The sequence below is a fragment of the Thunnus thynnus genome, chromosome 14, assembly GCF_963924715.1.
Source record: "Thunnus thynnus chromosome 14, fThuThy2.1, whole genome shotgun sequence".
Lineage (NCBI taxonomy): Eukaryota > Metazoa > Chordata > Actinopteri > Scombriformes > Scombridae > Thunnus > Thunnus thynnus.
This window is the reverse complement of record NC_089530.1, coordinates 7950459-7976395: the sequence shown is the minus strand read 5'-3', so window position 1 is coordinate 7976395 and position 25937 is coordinate 7950459. Positions and strand designations below refer to the sequence as shown.

Below are 25937 nucleotides of genomic sequence, written 5' to 3'. Positions count from 1 at the left end.
GTTCACAGCTAAAAGAAATTAAAGTAAACTACAAAGATGTTTTTACTTACGCCCAGCAAGTGCAACATCTGTACTCCTCTTGGTTCTGTCCTGCTTGTGTGCTGATCTGTAACTTAATGTGTGTCAAATAAGTTCCTCCTGCTCTGAGACAGCAGACTACATAACTCACCAGGGAAGAACACCCATGAAAAACCAGCACTACTGGATATGCTGCATTTTCAAGAAGCACCTAATCTTGCACCTGAAATATGTGATCATGAGACAAATGTTCTGTTACGCAAATGACTGCGTAAAATGGGCTTTTGTTGTGGAAAGAAGGGCCATTCATGCCTTTCAGTGTTAATACAGTTTCCAGTTTAGATTAGTTGTTCTCTGTCATCACCTGCAAATAGCAAGGAAGGAGAAGAGTTATGACTGGTCCATGATCTATGATTTCACACTTTGAAGCAACATTGAAAATCACTTGGAAATCCTAAAATAAACCACCACCTGTCCACTAGCATTCCCTTTACACCAAACATACTTTGAAGTGTATTGATGTGGTTTGTGAAAAATCTTGTTCTGACACCTAGAGAGAGTATCCATTCTTATTTTATTTTAAGTAATACTTTATTGGGATTAAAGGACAAGTTCACAATTTTTCAAGTCTGTCTGAAAACAATAGTCAGGTGTCCATATGAAAATTGAAATAGGTTTTGCTTTCTCTAATCATTCCTGCTGCTGGACTCACAGGTCAATCTCTAAACACTTCGCTCATAGAGACTGAGGTGCGTCCTTGACAAAATGTAAGGGGTGTAGGTTTGTTAGTGGTTGGTTTCACCGCTGTTCAAGCAGCTACCATGAATTTAGAAATCTCTAGACTTTGGTAGGTGGAGATCTTTGATTGTCTGGTATTGCAAGTCTATCCTCCTGCTAATAATGACTATTAGAAGATTCCCTCCTAAAACCACAGTCCTTGTTCTGTATAAAAATGTATTTATAGGTTTATCTGAAGCTAATATGACGCTTCAGCAGTCTGAGTTAGACAAATCAAGTGGATGTCCTCCAGAGTTCCCTCTGTGTTTCCCCAGACAGTGTTTCACTGTTGAGCTGAGGTGGAAGGACAGTAGCAAAAAGAGGGACTTTGGTACTAAAAAGGACTTATACTTTGTAAGATATCCACTTGATTTGACTCATTTGGATGGCTGAAGCTTCATATTAGCTTCAGATAAACTTTTAAATACATTTTTGCATGGAAGGAGGATGGTGGATTTTGTCCCCTATCATTTACCTTGTAAGCACATTATGAAGGGATGTCTTTATGTCAAGTATGAAGAGGAGGAATGATTACAGCAAGAAAAATCTGTTTCAATGTACATAAGGGGGCTTTGGGTACGTGCAGAGGATGTTAGAGGGGCAGGAGCCCAACTTCATAAAAGGTGATTTTTGCAGATAATTAAATAAATATATGCCTGGAATGACTACTTTTGCGACACTGTTAAAGGGATATTAAAATGTACGTATTTAAAACAAACCCATGACTGAAGTTGGTTCAAACACTGCTTCATGACAGTTAATAAATGATACATGCAAAAAAATGAAGTTTATTTCAGTAAATTCTCCTCACATGTTAACCAGCCCAACTCTTACCCACTGTAAGAGTACTGCCCTCTGACTGGCATCCTCACTTGCAGAAGCTCAGCTTAACACTGTTGACAAAGATACACTTCCTCTGGCTGCATGGCTGCTTCTCGCCTCCATATTAATCTCTTACCACCTTTCCATAGAAGGCAGAATTGCTTCAGTAATAATGGGCCATAAGAAGATGCTGATATTGTACGTATGGCCAAGATACTATAACCATGTGCCAAAAAATTTGTTTAAAATAATTCAAATATCATATCATAATACTGAGGCTTGGTAGACATCATGCATTTAAGCCACAATTCTAAAAAGCAACACATAAGGTGTATTAGACACTGGTTTATTTTATAAATTAATTTAAGATAAAGATTTTAATAGTTAACATTCCTTCATCCCTCCCTCCTCCAAAAAATACTGAAATGCTTGAACTTAACTATTTACTTAAATATACAATGACATTTGTAAACAGTTAACATTTAACATTAATTTTAATGTAGCTGCGTTCACTGTTCTTATACACATATTCACTTGTTGAGCAAACATAACATAAAATACGAATAAAGGAAATATATATGTTTACAGTCCATATATTCATACATTAGGTGTTACTTTAATGTCTGACATTAACGTCACAAACACAATGACAACATCACTGCTGACTATAGTTAATGCAGATCAGTTTGACGCTAGAAACTCAGATTAATTTAGCTAACGTTGAACGCACCTCACTGGCTACCTGTTGCAGAAGAAGGAAGACGCATTTCTTAAATGCATCATATTGTCGTTATCTTGTAGCTTGTGGGGGTTACAGATGCAAACCTTTTTCACAACTCTATAACTAATTTACACAACTTGGAGAAATGTGTTATATGACAGTATCCACTCCCGCTTTGCATGTAATGTGCAATAACGATAATAAGATCTGAATATTTCCCCCCCGAAAATATGTGATGATGAATGTAGTGATGATACATTTAATTTGTAACACCCTTTTCATTCGTAGTGAAACTCAAAGTGCTACAGCATTAAAAACATACAACACAAAACATAAAACATAGAAACATAGCGATGAGTGAGTGAGTGAGTGAGTTTGTGTATAAAGCCAGCCATGCTTCCTTATCTGTCTCTTATCAGCTTGACTTATCAGGTTTTCAGTTATCAGGCTTGAAAAAGGCAAATAAGGTCAGCAGATATGTTCCAGATCGTTCCAGTAACCCATAATCACATAAGAGGAACAAAAAAATAAAAAAAATAAAAATAAAATAAAAAAGAAAGCAAGAAAGAAAGCAAGAAAGGAAGAAAGAAAGAAAGAAAGAAAGAAAGAAAGAAAGAAAGAAAGAAAGAAAGAAAATAATTATTATACTGTAAATATACTGTAAATATTAATTGTGTAATTTTAATACTCTGTAGTGCCTTTATAATTTAGTTGCCTCGAATACTTTTCTATATTATATTGTAGTTTACATGGTAGGTATTAAACTATACTTTAATTAAAGTCGATTTATAAGGATATGAGCACTGAGAACCTTACCAGTACACTTTATATCAATAACAGTCCCTCACACTATCACTTTCACCTTTCCATGTTACATACAACATATATACATAAGGTACATAATGAACTGTATATGTGCAGATTTACATGTCTGTGTGTGTGTGTGTGTGTGTGGTGGGGGGGGGGGGGGGGGGGGGGGGGGGTTGTACCTACACTGTATGTGTATGGTGTACGTACTATGTATAGCTGCAGAGCCATCTAGAACATTTTAGATGCTTCCTGACACTTCTGTAAAGCACGGAGTGTGTAAAAGCACTGAAACTTCCGATTGAACGAGTGTGCCTTCAAATTAAAGGTCACCACATTTACACTTAAAGCCACATCAAATTTACATAACACGTTTCTAATAATGAATTCAGCTGCTCCTGACAGTAGTCTCGGTATCTGGTGAAAATGGAATACTGTTGGGTTGTCAGTTAGAGATGCAGTAGCAAATTTATGCATTACAAAATCATCCACAGGTATTATTATACGCCAGTCCCCAGCCAACATTTGTATGTGGGGCCCATGATGTAGGTAGTAAATGTGCTGAAAAATCGGCCCAATATTGGATTGTCCACAAGTTACATAATGGCCCCATATCGATTGCACATGTGGGTTTCATGCAGGATTAAACTGGGTGTTAGGTGGGGTGGAAGACAATTATTGTTGAAAAAAGTAATTAAAAGTATGGGAGAGTGGTTGTGTAGGCCATTACCAGAATCTCCCCAGCTGTGCTTATAAGGAGACCAGTCTCTCCTACCAGCAAGTATATCCAAACAATCTTTAAGACTTGCACTGGCATGCTTCATTGCTGCTTCAGGGATTATTCTCCGCAACTGGAAGAGCCAGACAACACTAGATCTTGCTGAATGGTAATGCTAATTTTCTGATGTATATAAAGGAAGGAGCCTAACAGGAAGCACAGATTCCTGCAATTTGTTGTTGTTTTTTCAGGAAAATGTGTTACTCCACTTATTGACACATGGTGCCCTATTATGTTTTATTTTTCCATTGGTCTCCATAGTTTACTGTTTGTTTGTTTTTTTACTGTTCTTGTAGCTAATTCTGTTTGCCCAGATTTAGTTTGTTTTATTTTCTTCTGTTTGCTCTGTTACTTATCTTTCATTGATTTACTGTAACAACTGGTCTTGTGTTCCATTATGTTTGTATATACCGAACAAGTTATTAAAAACTTTAATTAAGTTTAATTAAAATTGGAAAACATGGTTGCACTCTCTACTACTTCTATTTCTAAAACAACACACCGGTAATGAGCATTTACAGTACAGTCAACTTGACGCGTGTTTCTTCAGCCTTATTTTTCTCCACACCCGCATTCCGTGAAGACCCGCCCTACTCTGCCTCTGATTGGCTAGTACTCGTTGCCTTCGTTGGTTTGATCAGTTAGGTCTAGGCATGAAGCGTGAGATTGGTTGGATTAGGGTAAGAGTGTCAGGATCAGAGCCAATCAGAGGCAGAGTAGGGCGGGTCTTCGCAGAATGCGGGTGCGAAAAAAAATAACGTTTCTTCAGCAGTTGTTGACAGGATTCTTTATAATCAAGTTCTCACTTGGCTTTTGACAGCAAGGACTGAAAATGCGCGCTGGAAAACAGTAACTTTATCTGGCGGGTTTGGTAAGATTTTCTATTTGGCTTTATACCCGTCTAAGGAGGTAAAAACTCGTGTTATAGATAACATAGACATAGCTGTAACTTGTTAACACGCTTTCGACAAAGATAAAGAAATAAGACGTCTGTGAGTGTGCGATACTAGGCGGGCACCTAAAATAAATAATAATATAATAAATGAACTCTCAGCTACAGTGTGTGAATGCTATAGCTTGTTAAAAGAAAGACGTGCTATATCAACGTAACCACGTGTCGTGAACTTTAACTATAGTTTGTGTCCTTAAACAGTTTACCGCCAGTGGTTACACCGGTGTTACACCGAATTTAGTGACCCATGAGATTCTGTGACCTGCTATGTTAGAAGAAGTACTTTTTACCTAAGTAAAAGTATCAATACCACAATGTGTAAAAATACTTAATTACAAGTAAAAATCCTGCATTTAAAATCCTACTTAAGTAAAAGCATAGAAGTATTACCAGCTAACTTTACTTAAAGTACGAAATTAAAAGTATTATATAGTATAATTCTGCTGATTTTTTTTTAAAAAAAAGTAACTTTACTTCAATACTTTAAGTAGGATTTTAAAGGCAGGATTTTTACTTGTAATGCAGTATTTTTACATTGTGGTATTGATACTTTTACTTAAGTAAAGGATTCAAGCACTGAAGGTCACAGAATCTGATGGGTCACCAAATACAGTGTAACACCCCTTTAACGGTTTGACAGCTAAATTTAGGAGCAAACTACATGTGATGCAAAGTAATATTATTCTGTATTTATTAGGAACAGAGACCTCTGTGCAAAGAAAAACATCTACAAGCCATAAAATATCTTAATCATTAAGGACTTTCTGAAGCCAGCCTGCTACCTCAGCACACAGCAGCATTTTATATCTATTTATTTAACCCTGATTCAGTCCATCAAGTACCCGATGCTCGGTTTAATGTAGCTGTATTTTAATGTGTTCTGTCTGGATGTGTTTTAATGTACTCTTGTTAATGGCAGATTTCTGCACATGCAAGCCAAACACATATTACTGCCTTTTGCACACAAAAAGTAGACAATAAAGTATTTTATATTCTGTTCTGTTAAATGCATCCCCTCGAACTCACTTTGGTAGTGATGAATTGAGAAGAGTAGGACTGCTGCCACTACAGCTCAGAGTACAACAGAAGCTGCTTCATATGTACAATATTATCAATGCTCCTCAATACTTGTTTTCGCAGTTAACAGTGGTCCATACTTAGCATAACTATCATACCAGGGATATATAGGAAACAGGTTAGGACTTTTTATGGAACAGGGTCACAGATTTATAATGCAATCTGCAATGACACTGTTACTTCAGCTGTCCTTGTCTTCTGATGTGGGAGTTATTTTTTAATTTCTTAAATTGTGGTGATTTGTTTTTGGATTTCAGGAATATATTGTTGAATGTTTTTGTGTTTATTCATGTTTTTCTTTGTCTTTTAATATCTTGGGACCATATTGGAAATAAGTGTTTTTACTTTAACATGCTCTCCTTTAGATTTTTGTTTTTTATGTGTCCGTTTAACCCATAAATTACCCAAAAAGTACTGTATGCAATATAATTAACTTGGTCAAGGTACAACGATGATGACTGATCTGATAACATTCCGTTTTGAATACAGAAATATAATGTAAATCTTAACAGAAATGTGTCATTTTTTTCTCACTTTTAGAACTGTTCGCTTTAATTTGGAAAGCCACGCGCACAAACCGGAAGTTGTATGTATTGTTAGGTGATTGTCGCGAACTTAACTCCGCTACAGCCGTTCATTTTTACTGTAGCTTACTTAGCTAATCTGTTTACATTTTACCCGGCCTGGTACGAGTTCATCATTTTGTTGTTTTGTATGTCGTTAAACTCTGCAGACATTAATTTAATCAACCACAAACCCGCGTCTGTTTTATACAGAGAGATAACGGTGTTCAAGCTGTAACGTTATTTGGCTAACTTGCCTTGCTAGGTGACACCAGCTCTAAGTGCATCCTGCAACTGAAACTATGGAGGTCTGAATGAGGTCTGTGAGGGTGTAATAAGTGGCCGAGGTGTGTCTCGTGTTTCTGCAGAGACGGAGATCCTGCTGGCGTGAGTGAGTTGTAGCCAAAAGGCAGATCTACAATGCTGTGTTGGGGCAATGCTTCCTACGGACAGCTGGGCTTGGGTGGGATTGATGAAGAGATTGTGGTTGAGCCACGAAAATGTGAGTTCTTCCACGGGAAGCAAGTGTGTGATGTGGGGTGTGGCCGCAGACACACCGCCTTCCTGCTGGAGGATGGGACAGTATACACCTGTGGCTGCAACGACCTGGGGCAGCTGGGACATGAGAAGTGCAGAAAGAAACCAGGTTGGTTTTAAATTTAAAAAAAAATTAAATCATGATGACACAAAATGACTCATCACATAAACATTTGTCTTTGTGTTTTATTAGAACAGGTTGTGGCTCTGGATGCACAGATCATAGTGGCGGTGTCATGTGGAGAGTCCCATACACTCGCCCTGAATGACAAAGGGCAGGTTTTCTCATGGGGTCTGGGCTCAGATGGGCAGCTGGGCCTAAATAACTTTGAAGAATGTGTTCGTGTGCCTAGGTGAAATTGAAATTTATGTTAAGATGCTGTCTTACAAACAACAACAACAAAACAAATCACTTTTAATCCCTTTCTCTCTCTGAAAATGCTAGAAACATCAAGACATTGTCAGATGTTCAAATTGCTCAGGTAGCCTGTGGGCACTGGCACTCCCATGCACTTTCAAGAGGTAGGGGGTGGTTTTTACGCACATAATGCAAATTTATTCACTGATTATGTTTGCTTCACATGAATCCTTTTTCAACGCTTCTCTGTTCACAGGGGGCCAGGTCTTCTCCTGGGGCCAGAATCGATACGGACAACTTGGGCTGGGGATGAATGGACAGAGCATATCCACACCCCAAATCGTACAGTCTCTGCAGGGCATTCCTTTTGCTCAGATATCGGCGGGTGGCGCTCACAGCTTTGCCCTCACTCTCTCAGGAGCCGTGTTTGGTTGGGGGTGCAACAAATTTGGTCAGCTGGGTCTCAATGACCGCAATGGTGAGGGGGGGAAAAAAAGGGTCATGGGTGATCCAAATGTTAAACTGCGAGTGAGCATTCAAGCCCTAAACTGAGATTAATTGTTTGAAGGTCTTTTTCAGATCGGTGTTTCCCGGCACTGCTGAAGTCACTTAGATCGCAGAGAGTGATTTACATCTCCTGTGGAGAAGATCACACGGCAGCACTGACCAAGGTAAGTTACATACTTTTTGGTTATTTGTCAAACCTGCTGCGGTGTGTGTGATTGGTGGTGGAATTTTTTTTTTTTTTTTTTACCACCTGGTTCTCAAATGTATAGTTTTGGCCATCATTAGCTCTGATTACATTTTATTGGTGAGCTGAATTGCTGAGATATGGGGTCACATGGACTCCACTTAACATAGCTGTACAAAAGAGCAACCTAATGGAGGGCTTTAGGGTCTAACTTAGGTAATCATTTTGATATCTACTATGTAATCTTCTTTTTTAAATAACCCCATATCACAGCAATTAAGCTCGTTAGTAATGCTGTCATAAATAAAATGAATGATGGACAGAACTAAAATAGACAAAATTCTGTTACAATTGCATGTAATATTAGTTGGCTGTTACCTTTTGGGAATAATTTGATTGAAATCACAAACCTGATTAAATCCTATGTGTTCTCTAATCCTGCCCTACCCTGTAAAAAGCAGTGTTTGCTAAACTTTAGCCTCGCAGCACTTTCGTCCTTGAAAAGGTCAGAATAACTGGTGTTGCTGATTTTACAGGAAGGAGGTGTGTTTACATTTGGAGCAGGAGGATACGGACAGCTTGGACATAACTCTACAAACCATGAAATCAACCCTAGGAAAGTGTTTGAGCTCATGGGAAATGTAGTCACGCAGATTGCATGTGGAAGGTAAAATGTCCTATGTGTATTGTTCAGCGAATTTAATGTAAGACATGGCGTTCACACATCAATGAACATTCTGTAATATGAAATAATCAGCGTGCAATGTTAGTCTGATGGGATGATTTGAAATAATACCAAACAACTTACAATTCTCAAATGACTGTGTAATTACAGGCAGCACACTTTGGCCTTCACGCCCTCATGTGGAAAGATGGACTCATTTGGGCTTGGAGGTAATGGGCAACTCGGTACACGCTCTACTTGCAACAGAAAAAGCCCCGCCCCTGTTAAAGGCCCCTGGGTAGCCTCCAGTTCTCAAACAGAGACAGGTGAGATGCAGTGAATTAAAGCTGCATTAAGAGATTTCTGAAGGACTAAAGGGCAGAAAGAAACATCAACTATCATTATATATTGGGAGGGGTGAGAGACATTATGACTGAACCACTTAGACTAAATCAAGGAGCTGCAAAAAGCTCCAAGCAAGTTGATTCTTACTGGAATCTGAAGTGCTGGCAAGCATTTTATATTACAGGAAGTCATTTCATATCATGTACAAATATTACTTGATAGACCTTTAAGAGGACTGTTGCATGGTCGTGGTTTGACTCTACATGTACTTGACTCATTGTAACCTCTTTATTTATCTGTGTTATTTGTTTCTTGCTTTTGTCACGTTGCATTACAGACATGCAACAGAGCTGTTGTGTCAAGAGGATTTATGCTGGAGGAGACCAGAGCTTTGCTCACTATTGCACTGCCAATGTAAGTTTTCATAAACCCATGCTTTCTGATGATTTTGAGACCTCAGTTAATGTTTGCTCACGTAAGTTCAGACATTTAAAAAGTCTTTAATATTTTATGTTGTAGAACCTACAGAACATGGATGATGTGAGGATACGAGACCCCAACAGAGGACTTTGCACCTTGAATGAGGATATCATACAAAAATGGCTGCATCACTCACCAGGAAGACTCCCACTAGAAGTCTCCAAGTAATGTCTCCTCACAAGAACTTTGACCTAATGTTATTGGACGAGTTGTCATGGTGCCGTAATTTCTTGGTTGTGAATAATGGTCACACTAATGACTTGCCTTTTATGATTCCCTTAGTGAGATTGACCACGTGTTCTCCTCAGCAAGCTGCCTCAATGGATCGTTTCTGTCTACGAGGTAATCACATTTAAAGTGGAGTCAATTTTCATCAACAGTTAAGTCCAAAAGTCTTAACTCATTGCTAAAGACTTTTTGCTTTCACTATTGCCGCAAATCATTTAATGTCAATCTGCATTTATTGTGCGTTTTTAAAATCATTTCACCATGTTAAATTGAGGTGATGTTTATATTAATTATGTGTTGTTATGTTTTCAAATATATTAAAACAGAATAAGTGAAAATTATTAAATTCACTGTATTAAAAATGTTTATTATGCAGTAACACCTCAGCTAATGACAATGCATGGTTGCCGGTTGTTACAGTAACGCAACACGCTTAAAATAAAATGTTTATTATAAAGGGGTGGTGTGGTCTTAAAAAGTTTAGGAAGCAGTGATCTAATGCAACCCAGTACAACAACTTTCATTTCAATTCAATGCTATGTTGTAGTATGGAGCTGCAGTCAGTGGTGATGTTGTATTGGTTTGTTTAATATTCAGCCCCCCTCATCTATGTAGAGGTTCGGAGGGGGGTAATTTTATATTTTTTTCTTTTATTGGAACGCTACATGTACATTCTCATATTAACTGTCTCTCTCTTTTACACAGTCATCCAGATCACTACAGTACCAGCAGTAAATATTCAGGGATTGATATGAACATGGCTCGTCTCCTGCTTCACAGAGTGATTCAGCAAGATCACCCAGAGATCACTCAGCAGGTCAGTGGTCACAAAATAGATGCTTTTGTTGGTGCACCATATCCATGCTATATGTCCCCACTACAGTGTCAAAATGATATTTAATTATACTAATATGTATACATATGATGTATATCTATCTACTAAAGGAAGGAATCTCTGTCTGTATGTCTGTGTGTCTGTATGTCCTCCACATATCTCTTAAACCATTCATCCTATTGACTCCACACTTGGCAGGTGCGTTGCTGGGGAACAAAGGGAGTGCTGTGTCAAATTTGGTGCATTTTGGACACGTAGCATGATTAATATTAATAAATTTAAACTCTGAATAAACAAGTGATCAGCCGCAGCGCTCTGCAGCGGGGCGGGCCTTCTGGGCTCTGCGACTGCACTTCATGATCAGAGCTGTACAACCCTGCCATGAGAAAGACGAGGGGACAACATCCCTCCTCATATGATAACGTTAAAAGTTAGGCTTTGTTGTGGGTTTCCTGACTCATCTCGAACGAGACAGAGAGAGTGCGAGTGCCCTGAGAGCTCGAGCGAGCGACAGAGAGACAGGCTGGATAGTTTTCTCTGAGCGAGAGAAAGCCTGTGAATGACAGAAATGACAATGTTATTTTCTGCTTGTTTCACGGCGGTTATGTTAAAGCATAAATAAAAAACCAGCAAACACTCAACAGGTGATTTACTGAGGAGACAGACGCTCTTTTGATGCAATTTGGACACGCAATGCGTTTAATATTAATAAATTTTAAATAAACAAGCAAACAGCGAGCTGCTCAGCACCGTATCTGAGTGCAGCACCGTCACATCACAGCAGGGCGGGGTTTCTGGGCTCTGACTTTCTGAGCGGGACAAAGGCACGTGCCTCGCTCAGTTAAAGTGCCCAAGAGAGACGAATGAGCATACATAGGAGAAAAAAGAGAGGCGGGGGAAGAAAAACTAGCCCATGCTTGCTTCTACGGTTCAGCCTTAGTTGGAAAGGTTAGGTAGTTAGGTGAAATCTCTGTCTGGATTGAAACCATTTAATTAATTAAATCCTTACTGTTTTAATTGACACGTCTGTGTGGTTCTCAAGAAATAATAAGCAATTGGCCCGTTCCAAACTGACACATTTTGAACAGACACTGCACTAGTATGCTGTAAATGTACATAACAGTCCCCGTCCACACAGCCACAAATTCCTCTTGCAGTGGCACCATGTATTATACTTCCCACCACCTCCTTTTATCACGGTGATTATGAAACAAGCACTGAGTCATGTGACCAATTAGGTTCAGATTATTACCATACCTTAACAAACCTACATACTTTCTTCTGTCACCCTCAGATTGCTGCAAGTCTGGAGAAGAACCTGATTCCCAGATTAAGCAACTCTCCTCCAGACATTGAAGCCCTAAGACTCTACCTCACTCTCCCTGAATGTCCTCTCTTCAGTGACAGAAAAAATTACGTGACCATCGCTATCCAATTTGCCAAATCACTCATCAGCCTGAAAGAAGCTCCACTGAAGGTGCTAGGTAGGACAAAGAACAATTTTCATGCATGCAGTTTTTGCAGCACATCTTTTTTCACAGCATGTTTGGTCTTGTATTTCCTTCAGGAAACTGGTGGTCCACATTTGAACCCCCATTCTTCCAGCGGCTGGTCGAGTTGTACAAGGAGGTGGTGGTGTATCTGCTCCAGATGCACAAGGTGGGCATTCCATCAGTAGAGCAGAGAATTTTCACCTGTTTCCTGGACACATCCTTCCGACTCTTGGAGATCCTGCACACGGTGAGCAATGAGAAAACCCATGGATTTGTGTTACCACAGCAGTCCTACATTGTGCAGTGCTTTTGAAGAACTGTTGATAACATCCATTTTCCTGTTGCCACAGGTGAGTGAGAGAGCAGGACACATCATACAGTACGATAAATTCTACATCCATGAACTGGATGACCTGATAGACATCAGAAATGACTACGTCACATGGATTCAGAGGCAAATGTACCCAATGGTGAGTCTACTGTTGATGTCGGTTCCACTTTTCACATCATTACATTTGTCTAGTCATCATTATGATTCATTAATTTATGCCTCTGTGTCCTCAGGGTCATGATGGTGTGGTGACTCTGTGCAGGTATCCCTTTGTTTTTGATGCCCAAGCAAAGACCACACTACTTCAGACTGATGCTGTCATACAAATGCAGGTAATGCACAGTAGTAAAGCATGTTTTTGCTGTCCCCCATTCGATACTGAAACATAATAAAGGTATTATATCTGAAAATCTCATTATTCCCTTGTTATATTGATAGATGGCTGTGGACCAGGCACAGATGCAAAACTTCAGCTCCATGTTCCTGCCCGCTGTGGAATCTGTAAATCCATGCCTCATCCTCATCGTCCGGAGGGAAAATATTGTTGGAGACACCATGGAAGTCCTCAGGAAGTCCAAGAATGTTGACTACAAGAAACCACTCAAGGTTAAATTACTGGCTATTTCATAAAAGTGATTATTTCTTTTTTTTAGCAACTAAACCTCCCCTGGAAATCTTGTTTTTGCTGCCTCCAGTGGTTTGGGCACAGTGACATCACTGTTGGGTGTGGTTAGAGGTGAAAGAGGCTTGAAACTTGACCAGAGTGGGCAGAAAAACGCTCATTTTTAGCCAAAACACACGTTTACAAAGGTGTGTTGTCATTTAGATTAAGTCCTAAAAGGTGCTGTATCTTTGCTAACATGTCAAAAATCTATGGCAGGTGATATTTGTCGGAGAAGAGGCGGTTGATGCGGGAGGCGTGAGAAAGGAATTCTTCCTCCTGATCATGAAAGAGCTGCTGGATCCCAAATATGGGATGTTTCGTTACCACGAGGAGTCCAGGCTCATCTGGTTTTCAAACAAGGTACTTTACTGTGTGATTCACCTTCATACCCTCACACTGCTAAAGTATCACTTGGCTATGTGTAAGTGCACTCTAAAACATTCTCAATAATGGGGATACTGAAGTGGTGTTATGTGAATTATTACATTTAAATGGCATATCCTGTTTGGAGTCAACTAGACAAATGTAACCTTAACAAATCTTAAAGTACTTTCTAATTCTATTTAGATTTTTAATAGGTAAACATGTTATTTGGCTTTGCACAGATTGTAAGGTTCTAATAATAAACCAATGTGTAACTGTATTTACTAGCTTAATGACTGGAGAGAGACAAATGGCTGTAAATTCATATTAATTATTTGTTTGCCTTTACTCATAGATAGATTTTAGAGCATACTTGTGTCCATTATCGTGGAAACTGTCAATGTTTAAAAGTAGACAATGTTACTCCATCTGTAATATTTCTGACTGACAATCAATGAATGTTCCTTCCAGACTTTTGAGGACATTGACTTGTTCAACCTCATCGGTGTCATCTGTGGTCTGGCCATCTACAATCTCACAATAGTGGAGCTCAACTTCCCGGTGGCCCTTTACAAGAAGCTCCTGAAGAGGAAGCCGACCTTAGATGACCTGAAAGAGTTAATGCCAGATGTGGGAAGGTCAGATCAAGGAACAGTCATCTGAGGTTTCCATTTATCATGTTTATGAATGTCAGTTTACCTCAGTATCGCCTTTGCTGAATCTGAAATGTTTTCTTTAAATATTTCAATTATATTACCACACACTGTGTTTAATAGAAGATTTTTGAAGTAGTGTTAAATATAAGTATTTAGTACCATTGTCTAAAGAAGTATATTGTAAAAGATGTGTTTCTTTTTCTGTCTCCTCTTAAACTAGGAGTCTGCAGCAGTTACTGGACTACACAGAAGATGACCTTGAGGAAACCTTTTGCTTGAACTTCACAGTAAGATGAGTGTCTCCTGTGGAGCATTAAGTATAGAAATAGTTGTGATATCTGCATATCTAATCAGCAAAATAAAAACAATGTCTATTTTTTTCAGATCACAGAAGAAAACTATGGTGCCACAGAGGTTTTGGAACTAGTGCCTAATGGTGAAGACATCAATGTTAACAAATCAAACAGGTAACCTCAATCTTTTCTTGGATGTCATGTTAACCAATAGCAATATTGTTTAATTGTTGTGACTCAGTGGTTTAGGAGATATTCTCTTGAAACGCATTCGCCTGATGATTCACTAGAGGAAGGTTTACTAAAGCAGCTGTAACAGATATTTGTTATAATAATAATGACTCAAGAGACAGCTTTATGGAGCTTTATAGCGAGTTTCAGCTCATTGTTTAATTGCCCGACTACAACTTTATTGTTTTGGTTCACTCTCACCGCTCTCATAGCGTCATTTTTGGCCACAACAGGCAGCTGTTTTGAGTGAAAAAGCTCTTAAAAAACCCCCCACTGTACACTACATGCTCACCTTAGCGATTAGCTGGTTGACTTAATGGAGCATTCAAGTTCAAGTGACCAAAAAAAAATCAGTGAATGTAGGTTTAAGTTTCCAAAATCAGAAAAATATTTTTGTTTTTTCAGTTAAATATGACCAAAGTTTCTGTAAAACTAACGTTTCCATCAGCCTCACTAGTACTTTTGTGTTAAATACTAAATAGCAAAGCATGTTAACAACACGCTAAACAAAGATGGCGAATATGGTTAACATTTGACCTGCTTGACATCAGCATGTTAGCATCATCATTATCAGCATGTTAGCATGCCGACATTAGCATTTCACTTAACGCACCTCTGTGCCTGAGTAAAGCCTCATAGAGTTGCTAGCATGGCTGTAGACTCTTGGCCTTGTTTTAGCCTTAATTTATGAATACATTAAGAATACTTATAAGTAAGCTTGTATAAGTTTCACATAGTGCAAAATAGTTAAGTTGTATCTTGGATACCCACTGCTAAAATAGCATATTGTCAACATAAGTGCAGAGTGCATTCTATATAGTTTTAGTGTGTTATGTAACATTTGGACAAAAAGTGAGTCAAAGAGAGAAGTCTAGCATTTCAAGAGACATGGTTGAAGCTTTTTGTCATTCTCTAGCTCTTCAGCTGCATGATCTTGTCTTTTTCCTGACCTGGTAGTGGTGTCCATGTAGGCATTTGCCGACACCAGTATACAGTGAGAGTAAGCAGCCCTTAGGTGCAGCATATTAAAGATATTCCAAGATAGCGTTTTGTAAATATTAAGTCTCCACTGAATTCTATTTAGAGCTTTTATTCAATTTTTCTGTTAAGTTGTTCCTAACCTTTAACCAATGAATCCTTTCACCTCAAGATTCACTCTGGTCTCCTTTTTGTTTGATTAACTCTTTCAGCTTTAGCAATCCACTCATTTGATGTTAACAAAAATCATGTTCTTTTTCGTTGCTGTCTTTTTTTTCTTTCTCTAGGCAAGACTTTGTCAATGCATACGTAGACTACATTTTCAACACATCAGTGGCTCCACTGTTTGAGTGCTTCTATGCAGGCTTTCACAAGGTGTGCGGTGGGAAAGTTCTGGAGCTGTTCCAGCCGAACGAACTGCAGGCCATGGTCATTGGCAACACCAACTACGACTGGACAGAGCTTGAAAAGGTCTTGACAAATAAAAACAAAAATATTTCACTGATTAATTTCCAAGCTTTGTAAAGTAATCTTCAGAAAGGGACGATATTCTTGGTTTTGTATCAAAATCAATCTATCATACAACACATGATTACAAAACTAAGTATCTAGAGCTAAATAAATGTTTCCACTCTTGGCTAATTTAAAAAAAAAAAAAAAACACGTTATAGTAGTATGTTATAATAATTTTTTTGTAATCTCACATATGTCATCTATTGGTGATTCATGAATGTATTTATACATGCAAACACCTCCAGTTTTAAGTAAAAACATACACATTTCCCCGGAAATTGTTGAAGTGGGCCAAGTAACTTTAAATGGTACAAATCATTTTTGTTTTCATTTTTCAGAGTACTGAATATAAAGGGGAGTACTGGACTGACCACCCCACCATCAGGCTCTTCTGGGAAGTGTTCCACAATCTTCCTTTAGAAAAGAAGAAACAGTTTCTCTGTAAGTGCTGCTCTCCGTATATGATTTTTTAAAAACATTGGAGAAGCTGTTGCTTTAACAAGGTGAATTGACACAGTAGTGTAATAGTGACAAAGATGTTTCTTGTCTCTTCAGTGTTCCTCACGGGAAGTGATCGCATACCCATCTTGGGCATGAAAAGCCTGAAACTGGTAATCCAGCCCACTGGTGGAGGGGAGCATTACTTACCTGTTGCACACACCTGCTTCAACCTGATGGACTTGCCCAAGTACACGAGTCTAGAAACACTCCGCGAGAAGCTTCTACAAGCTATAGATCACAATCAAGGCTTTAATCTTGCGTGATAGTGCACAGAAATGGCTGGAACCTCATGTCCAGACTGTTGATGGCAACCACATTCCCAAATGTTTTTGTTTAGCAGACTTCTGTGTCTGAATTCTGCTATAGGAAATGAACACTGGTTGGAAAAAGGAGGAGGCCACATGACACTAGAAGTGATGTAAGAGTTGGATGTCTAGACGTTAATCTTGACTTTGATTTTTCAGCTTTTTTCCCATGCCATCACAGTATTTGTTGCGCTATTACAAGTCGATTCACGTTTGATATTGCTCTTGTAGATACGCTTTTATTCATGTTTGGATATGTCAAGTATGATGAAGCAAACTACTGTTATGTACAGTACAGGGCATGTACACAGCAACATAAATACCTGTAAAATATAATGAAATGCAGTAGCCCTACCTTTCTGAAGCTTGTAATGCAATTCAATGTAATAGTGAGATGTTTCTGTCATGTTTATACTGGTGGAAAATGTAACTAATCCAAGAATTCAAACTAATCTAAGAAAACACTGTGGCCTCAAAAATGACCAGATTTAAATCAACACCTCTCTCTTACATTTTAAGCTTCACTGTGGTAGTAGTTGCTCCGTGGCTGCTGCAGTGAATTACGCTGTATTTTGCAGGAACTAATTATGTTGTGTCCACCCCCTGTGCATTAAATGTTTGACTCATTATGTTTGACATAAATTCTGTTGTGACATTTGAGAAAGAGCAGTGCAAAGCGTTTGCTTTAGATGCTGAGTGGATTTTATTGGCTGTAAGCTTTAATCCACAAATAAAAACTAAGTACAGCCACTGAAATGTGAGTTACTTTTGGGATAAAATGCTGATTGATTGATTACATTTGAGCTTACGTTACAGTATTTGGCTTTTTTCCCCTCTTATTTACATTTTATACATTCACCAACCATCTTGGGACTGTCTGCAGGTGTATAAAGAGTTTTCAATCATTTTTAATACTGTTAGTCTTCCATAACTACATACTGTGTGGGAATATAACAGTGATCCATTGGAGTTACAGTTAAGGGTCAAACGTCGTAGATAGACAAGACAATGCTCTTCAAATGATGTGTACTCCAGCTAATAAGCCAAATCTTTATCTACTGTGTAATGCAAACATAACTGAAACCAGAGCATTATTTCCAGTGTTTCATCATACACCATATCAATGAAAATAGTTCATATTTAATATGAACTATTATTAAATAGTTAAAAGAACCTAACAACAGATTTCTATCGAGACAATCCAGTTCAGGTATACATTTTAATGCTAAACTGTACATGTGAAATGATATGCAGACATTGTCATATATGGCCATGAAGGAGGCAAATAAGGATGATGTCCCATTTGTACAGAGCTTTTGGTGATGAACTCAGTTTCAATGGGGCAGCTCGTGGTGGACCAACTTATAGTGGGAACCACAGGAAGGACAGCGCTCGCCGGCTCCCTCATGAAGCCAGAACCACACTATAGCTGTGTTGTCTTCCTCGCCTGCAGAGAATTATATTATGGTCATCCTGGTTTTGTCATGTACACATTGATAATAAACCAATAGATTCTTCCCTTACTAAACATCACTTACAGAGACAGCCCACCAGCCTCTTGGTTCCAATGCACGGCACAATGTGAGGGTCTTCCTTGGTTCCAGCATGCTGCTTCGGCTTCAGAATGCTGTAGGGATCCTGTAGTGTGAACATAGATAAGTTAATACTGTATGAGAATTAAACAATACTTACATGTACAGTAGCCTACCTTTCCCTGTTTAAAGGCCTGCAGGGTACGTCGCTCCAGTCCAGTGGCCTGTTCGTCATCTGTTGGTATTCCTGAAAATGATATAGCAAAGCTTTACATAAAGATCCATTATAAATTGGAAACCACCTTCAAAGTCGTCATGCCAGCCTGTGCTCTATGCACATTACAGACGGGCACTGGACACCACCCACACCAACGTACTGTCCCTTAACAGGATACTGGCACCACACCAACAGACGCCTGCCAAAGGAGGTGGGTCTATCAGAGGCCTTTCCACAAGTTATGATCCAAATGACCTTCATTATTTGATTCAAACATTTTAGGCGCATGTCGGTGGTACACAATAATTTTACAGCACATAAAGTGACCACAAACAGTTTATATTTTCAGCGAATAAACAAAACTGTTATCTACTATCTGTATATAATACAGCACCAGTGGCAGCTAGTTAATATATTACAGACGTCATGTATGATATAGCGTTTTAGCCACCTAACTGCGCAATAAACTAAAAATACCGCTTGAATACTGACTATCGGTGTAACCCCCTCAAGTTCCCTGTCTATACACATTTATAAGCGCGGACAGCTGCGCTTTCACCGCAGTCTGCAGGACTGTTTGACACTTTAAACAGGCTTTATGCCGTCGGTAATAATCAGTATTTTACCTTTCAGGGTGCCCATGGCACGGTGTGACCGTGTAGCCGCCACATGGCTCCTCAGCCGCAATGTTGTTGAACAAGCTCGAAGGAGAAACCGTCCTGCCATCCTGGTCTCACTGTCAGGTACCGAGAATGACCTGACACACCGAGCGGTGGACTGAAATGACCCGACAACCGTCTGAGCGACAGGTGGTCAGGCCAATAGGAACAGAAATACAGCTGCGCTACCCAATGAGAAGGCAGAGGGGAGCACGAGGAACAGGTGTAAAATGTCATAAACAGAAATGATGAAAATCATAATAGGCTTAGTTATTGTTTTATTGGCTCTGTTTTTATGTACTTAGTCCTACTGAACAACTAAGAGATCCTAACATTTTTCTTGCTTTGGGGGAGACACTGACACAACAGGAAGTATCACAACAAATTAAAAAGCTAAAGTCATTACACACACACAGAGAGAGAGGGGAGAATCTCTTAGTTCACAGTATCTTTCGTGTTGCACTGTTTGGTGTTATTGGTTGCTAGTACAGTTAGTAAGTTAGTTACAGCAATGAGTTTCAACCATAGGCCAGTTTTGTTTTTTTGGTTTTTTTCAGGAATTGTGACTGGTGAGCCATTAACTAGCACCGTAGAAACACAGCTTCATTTATGGCTGATTGAAAGGAGCCTACTGTTGTTGTTTCCTTAGAAAAAAGTGGCACCAGTACACCATTTCTATTAGACTGACACTTATTTGTGTCTGTGAAGGACAAATGTGTTCTCGTCCAAAAGGCTTGTTGTGGAATTAAAACAGTGTTAGAATTCACACATTAAAATTAAATTTCTGGTCAGTATATTAAATTTCAGCAGCATGCACTATTCAACTGTTCAAACAGCACAGTGATTCATCAAGCCTATCAACAAATTCCCAAAAATCAATGTTAAAACCTTACATGTTTTAATTAGGATATGTGGTTTCAAGTATGTTATCTTTAAAATACTCATTCTTATATTGTTATTATCCTCCTCTCTGTGGTCTAACCTCTTGAAAAACAACGGATGCTCCTGCATTTCAGTGGTTTGCATAATACAGTAACCTATAGGCTATGTACAAGCTGAGATCCAAATGAAAATCCATGAGTAAGTCTACCACAAAAATTCAAGACACGTGTGAAATTTACAGTGGCTTCCAAAATTTATGTAGGGTTTATTAAAACAGGGACTTACTGTGGCTTGTGCTGCAGACAACCAGTAAAGTCTTTAATGTTATTTGTTTATAATGTTGTTTTTTTTTACATAGGCTAATTTAGCTTAAGCACAGATCTAGATTGTATACTGTACTTGAGATTTACTTACTGACAGTTAACAGAAAATTGAGAAAATACTTTTCCCTGCAATCACTGCAATCATTACCTGCAATCGCTTGAAGGTATATGTTGCACCAGAATATAGAGCTGTACAAATCTATGACAATATACATTGTGAATCTGAAAATGGAGATCACTTTTAATCTGATCACTTATGACTCCCAGCAGGTTAAATGTTTGTTTTTCACACATTAAGTCTCAATTTTAATTTTGTTAAAACTATTGTTAGTTTATTGTCAAACTGTGAACTGTGTGGTGTGTACTGAACCATGAATCAGTGAGTGTATCATGTCACCCTTAATGTTCACATTTTATTCTGATATTAGATACACACACACACAACCACAAGAACAACAACAACCTTACAACAAAAGTAAAATGAAGTTTAATGTTTGTGATCCAGATATTCTGTAGATCTGATTGTCTTGCCCAAATTACTGTTGACATGTTTTGTTTACCTTGTTAGAAAAGTAAACGGACAGCTTTTTTCTCCTATAATTTCATCCAAAAATTGAAAGGAAAAGTTTGTAATAGTATACAGTATAGCCTATAGTGCTGTTTATCGATTGATAGTAAGTGCTCCTCTTCTCCAGATGGAGGCAGTGTGGGCCAGACTAAGCAGCATTGCTTTCTGAGGTTTCTTCCTGGAACATGAAGCTGTCACAGCGGTTTGTTGTAAAGTGAGCAGAGTGTAAAAAGACTGGGTCCCGCTGTATCGCTCAGGCTGTACTACAGCGTCTATTCACAGGCGCGATCCAACTACTGAGCGGCACGGGGGCTTTGACCTGCTCCGTTTCCGACCTGGGCCGGTGCACCCCTCCTTAGACGACCTGGTGGTCCCGAGCTCCCCCAGGAGCACCATATCGATACCGAACTTAGTGCGGACACCCGATCGACATAGTCCGCTGCAGTTCAGAGCTCCTGAGCTCAAGCCATCCTCCAGCCTCAGCCTCCCGGTAACTTGGATTACAGGCGCGCGCCACCGCACCCGGCGAGAGACACCTGATTCATCGGAGTTTTGGGATTTAACAAAAGTGATGTCACCAAGAAGCACGCTCCAGCGGCATCTAGCTTCCAAAATGCCAACTACAGTGTTGAAGGTTCATCAAACAGGTCAACAGTTTCCCAAAGATCACTCACTGATAATGTCTCATGTTTTGAATAAAGATACATAGTTTTATAACATATCTTTATGGCCAATTGCTGTTTTAATGTATGCTCATTACCAATTTATTGATGTCATCATATATATATATACAGACGTTGACAAATGAAAGGAAAAGCTGGTACAGGTCTGAATGCTTGACCCCTACAGTGAGGGGATCTGGTGGCTCTGTTATGCTGTGGGGGGCATTTTGCTGGCATGGTTTGGGTCCACTTGTCCACTCAGAGGGAAGAGTCACTGCAAATCAACACAAAGTTGTTCTGAGTCATCACCTTTATCCTATGATGAAACATTTCTATCCTGATGTGAGTGGTCTCTTTCAGGATGACAATGCCCCGATATATATGTTCACTAGGGGTCACTGAATGTTTTGATGAGTATGAAAATGATGTGAATCATATGCTATGGCCCTCGCAGTCACCAGATCTCAACCCAAATTAAACATCTATGAGAGATTTTGGACTGACGTGTTAGACAGCGCTCTCCACCACCATCATCAAAACAACAAATGAGGGAATATCCTTTAGAAGAATGGTATAACTGACTTTTATACAAAATAAATAAATAAAAAGTGGCGATTTATTTATTTTTATTTTTATGTAGGCAATATTTTGTACATTGTTTGTATTGTATATTTTTTTCGAATGGACTCTGAGTTTGACAATAAAGTTGACATAACATAATATAAACGTGGTCAGGACATCGATAACTAATATGCAAATAAGAATACATGCCACCTTAATGCAGAAATGACAGAACTTGTCACTCCGACACAGACCATCAGAAACCTGGATAATGTAAGACTCATACAGGCATATCCTGAACAGGACTAAAACCAGAACAAGTTGTAAGAGGCAAACAGTGGACATGTAAAAGTGCTTAATACCAGTCTGTGTGTTGTTGACACGTTACAGACCAGTGATGTGAACCCAGTGATGTGGCAGAAATCTCAGTCAAGTGCGCCCCGCGCAGTGCGTCAAATGTAGGCTACATGAACGTACATGAATATACATGAATATACATAAACGTGCATACATTTACTTAAACGTACATAAAAGTACATACATGTACATAAACGCACATAAATATACATGAACATACATAAACGTACATAAATATACATAAATGTACATAAACGTACATAAATGTACATAAAGGTATGCATGCAGTGAAGAAAGAAAAGAAAAGAAAATTTAAAAAAAAAAGAAAAAAAAAAAAAAAGCAGCATATATACAGGCTCTGAAGCACCCAGGCTGCCTGGGCCTCCCATACCAGCACGACAGACTAGGCCAGATCTATGCACTGGCAGGGCCCCCAGGTGTCATGCATCGCGAGCTCGAGCTCAGCGATGCATGACACCTGGCGGCTATCGAGAACTCCCCTCGGCTGCAGACGTGGGCCGAGGCGTGGGCTACCATGGTGCTGCAGTGCATCAGAGCCTCCACGTCTCCTGTGAGGGAGTGTGGAATGGAGATTGATGGCAGGAGGGGGTCCTATTTATAAACTCGGTTCCAAGCCTTGACGCTGTCATTGATGACGTCAAATAAGCACTGCTGTCAACTGACAACTGATGACACATCAATATGGACATCCTCTGTGATGTCACATAGCCGTGACGACGAACATAAGATGAAATGAAAGAGTAAAACAAACATCTGAAACTCAAATTCATTGATAAATAGAATATTTCTCACAACAACAGGTGGAGTTACGGGAAGCTTGATTAATGCCAATCACAACAGCTCCTCTCATAAGCAGCAAGATGTTTAATGAGCCAAGAGCTCCGGAGAAAACTGTTCTTCCCAAGATAAAAAAAAAAAAAAATACACTTCCCTAAATATGACTATACAGCCCGAGCACACCGAATATTAACAGACAGCACCCACATTTATACAGTATGCCAAATATGCTTTGGAGGTAAGATTTGAATTTCTGTTGCAGGAGACACTGAAATTCCTGTCACCACGATGACTAATATGCAAATAAGAATACATGCCACCTTAATGCAGAAATGACAGAACTTGTCACTCCGACACCGACCATCAGAAACCTGGATAATGTAAGACTCATACAGGCATATCCTGAACAGGACTAAAACCAGAACAAGTTGTAAGAGGCAAACAGTGTATATGTACAAGTGCTTAATACCAGTCTGTGTGTTGTTGACACGTTACAGACCAGTGATGTGAACCCAGTGATGTGGCGAAAATCTCAGTCAAGTGCGCCCCGCGCAGTGCCTCAAATGTACATCAACTTACATGAATATACATGAATATACATAAACGTGCATATGTAATGGGCTGGAAATGCCACATGTTAAGTTTTTTTATGTAAACAGATACCCCCTAATTTTTTGTTTATCATTTGAACTAATCTAACTCTGTTTATACAGTTTTTACAACAGGTCAATACTCAAAGATGTCAGAAGGCAGTGCTCTACTGCCACTGTGGATACCTGAGGGAGGTCACTTGTATCTGCTCTGCTCATGCGCAGCTCAATATTAAATGAGCATCGGCTAGAGTAAGACGTTAACTTTGGCTCTCTCCTTTATTAATCCACAGGTATGTTAAAACTTGTTTTTCTATGATTAGCTCTGTTTACTAGCTAATGTAAATGCATTGCAAATCGTTCTGTGAAGTTGTGATATGGTTTAGAGATGTATTTGGAACGTATTTTTGTTGCTGTATGTTTCGTAGGCGCCGCCATTGATAATAGTTACCTCCATGAATTTCGGTTTTCTACTATTTTGTCAGTGAAAGTTACAGACCTTTGCATGTGGTAACATATGAAAATGTGTTTAAAAGATTGTTTTAGAGTATAAGCCAGTCAGTCGCGAGTTAATGGTAAATAGAGATGCTATATTCAAACCAGTCTCACTTCCGGTCGCTCGTTAACAAGGTAGAGTCGCGCCATTTTGTTAAGAGGTTAAGTGCAAGTGCAAGTGAGAGTTATGCTAATGTTGCAGAAAGGTTCTGTGTACGTCATATCAGTGTAGGATGAGTGTGACTGTGGTGTATGTGTTAAAATAGGAGTGATTGTAGTAATGTCAGTAAAGTAAATTTGTGTTTTGGGTAATATAATTTTTGTGCTGTTATATTATATTTTATACATATATTACATGATACTTTAGTTAAGCCTATTCTTATTTATTTAGAAATGTAAGTCATATTTTAAATTTGTGTGAAGTTATTTTTCTTTAGACAGAATGTTTTATATTGCGTATTGTGAATTTGGTTTCAACATTTATTTTATTTCTGTAACATGTTTTGGTGTGAATGTGAAATATGGACTTTGAAGCTTCAGGTTTCAGGAAACTGATGTAACTGAGAAATATGTACAGTTTTATACTGTTGTGTTCAATATTAAATGAGCATCGGCTAGAGCAAGACGCTAACTTTGGCTCTCTCCCTTATTAATCCACAGACCATGTTTTTATCGGCTACACAGTGCACCCTTGCCTGTGTAACCTTTGCTGCCGGTCCAGATTTCCCCTAGGTCTGGCACCGGTAACAATTGGGGGCTCGTCCGGGATAGTGTAGCATCGCTGCCTGGTGAAGTGAGTGCTGTGACAACGTGAACCTGTGTCCCAAAGCTTCAGGGAAGGCTGCAATCCTGTGCGTCATCCAGAGAGTAGAGGTCACCTGTACAACGTCATCATGGCCACTGTCAACCCACTGCGGGCGCTAGTCTACAAGATCCAGAAGAGACTTTGTGATTTGAGTGCAAGTCAGCTGCTGCAAGTTGCAGGTTCGATTGATGATGGCAGCATGACTGATCGTGTTGATGAGCCTAGTGAACCAGAACTGTATGATCTGATTGTTGACTACATCAAGAGTGAGAAGTTGGGAGCCCTGGAGGATGGAGGCATGGCCCAGCTCCTCCACCTTGACGATATGTTGAGTGACCTGGTGGCCATGGAAGGTGAAGCGGTTTTGCCCAGACGGCGCCTCCTGAGAATGAAGGTTCAACAACCATTCAACAGGGGTGCTCCATTCCACCTCATCGTGAACCCAGCCAGCCAACCAGACCTCCAGCTACCCCTACTACAGACATACCCAGACATTCATTGCACATG

General features: G+C 39.3%; 2 protein-coding genes across 6 annotated transcripts; one reads left to right on the top strand and one right to left on the bottom strand.

Moving 5' to 3' along the window:
• The first annotated feature begins 4683 nt into the window (after nucleotides 1-4683).
• Nucleotides 4684-17737, top strand: herc4 (HECT and RLD domain containing E3 ubiquitin protein ligase 4). Of its 5 annotated transcripts, none has more exons than XM_067609576.1 (24): nucleotides 4684-4794; nucleotides 6884-7161; nucleotides 7246-7405; nucleotides 7498-7574; nucleotides 7667-7888; nucleotides 7990-8081; nucleotides 8638-8768; nucleotides 8937-9091; nucleotides 9448-9524; nucleotides 9630-9754; nucleotides 9873-9932; nucleotides 10524-10635; nucleotides 11948-12137; nucleotides 12221-12393; nucleotides 12497-12616; nucleotides 12711-12809; nucleotides 12916-13083; nucleotides 13358-13501; nucleotides 13976-14142; nucleotides 14381-14447; nucleotides 14545-14627; nucleotides 15950-16133; nucleotides 16514-16616; nucleotides 16731-17737. In XM_067609576.1, exons 2-24 carry the CDS (start codon nucleotides 6936-6938, stop codon nucleotides 16937-16939), a joined length of 3144 nt encoding a protein of 1047 aa, XP_067465677.1. In that variant the 5' UTR covers nucleotides 4684-4794; nucleotides 6884-6935; the 3' UTR covers nucleotides 16940-17737. The 5 variants fall into 5 exon arrangements, 3 of the variants coding, with proteins under 3 accessions (XP_067465677.1, XP_067465678.1, XP_067465679.1); XM_067609578.1 differs by lacking the exon at nucleotides 4684-4794 and adding an exon at nucleotides 6616-6638; XM_067609577.1 differs by lacking the exon at nucleotides 4684-4794 and having other exon boundaries at nucleotides 6534-7161.
• Nucleotides 17738-18186: 449 nt separating this feature from the next.
• Nucleotides 18187-19516, bottom strand: cox5b2 (cytochrome c oxidase subunit 5B2). Its single transcript, XM_067609579.1, has 4 exons — nucleotides 19357-19516; nucleotides 18690-18760; nucleotides 18520-18619; nucleotides 18187-18428 (listed from the first exon to the last, which is right to left on the bottom strand). The coding sequence occupies exons 1-4, from the start codon at nucleotides 19454-19456 to the stop codon at nucleotides 18316-18318; spliced, it is 384 nt and encodes a 127-aa protein (XP_067465680.1). The 5' UTR covers nucleotides 19457-19516; the 3' UTR covers nucleotides 18187-18315.
• Nucleotides 19517-25937: the final 6421 nt, after the last annotated feature.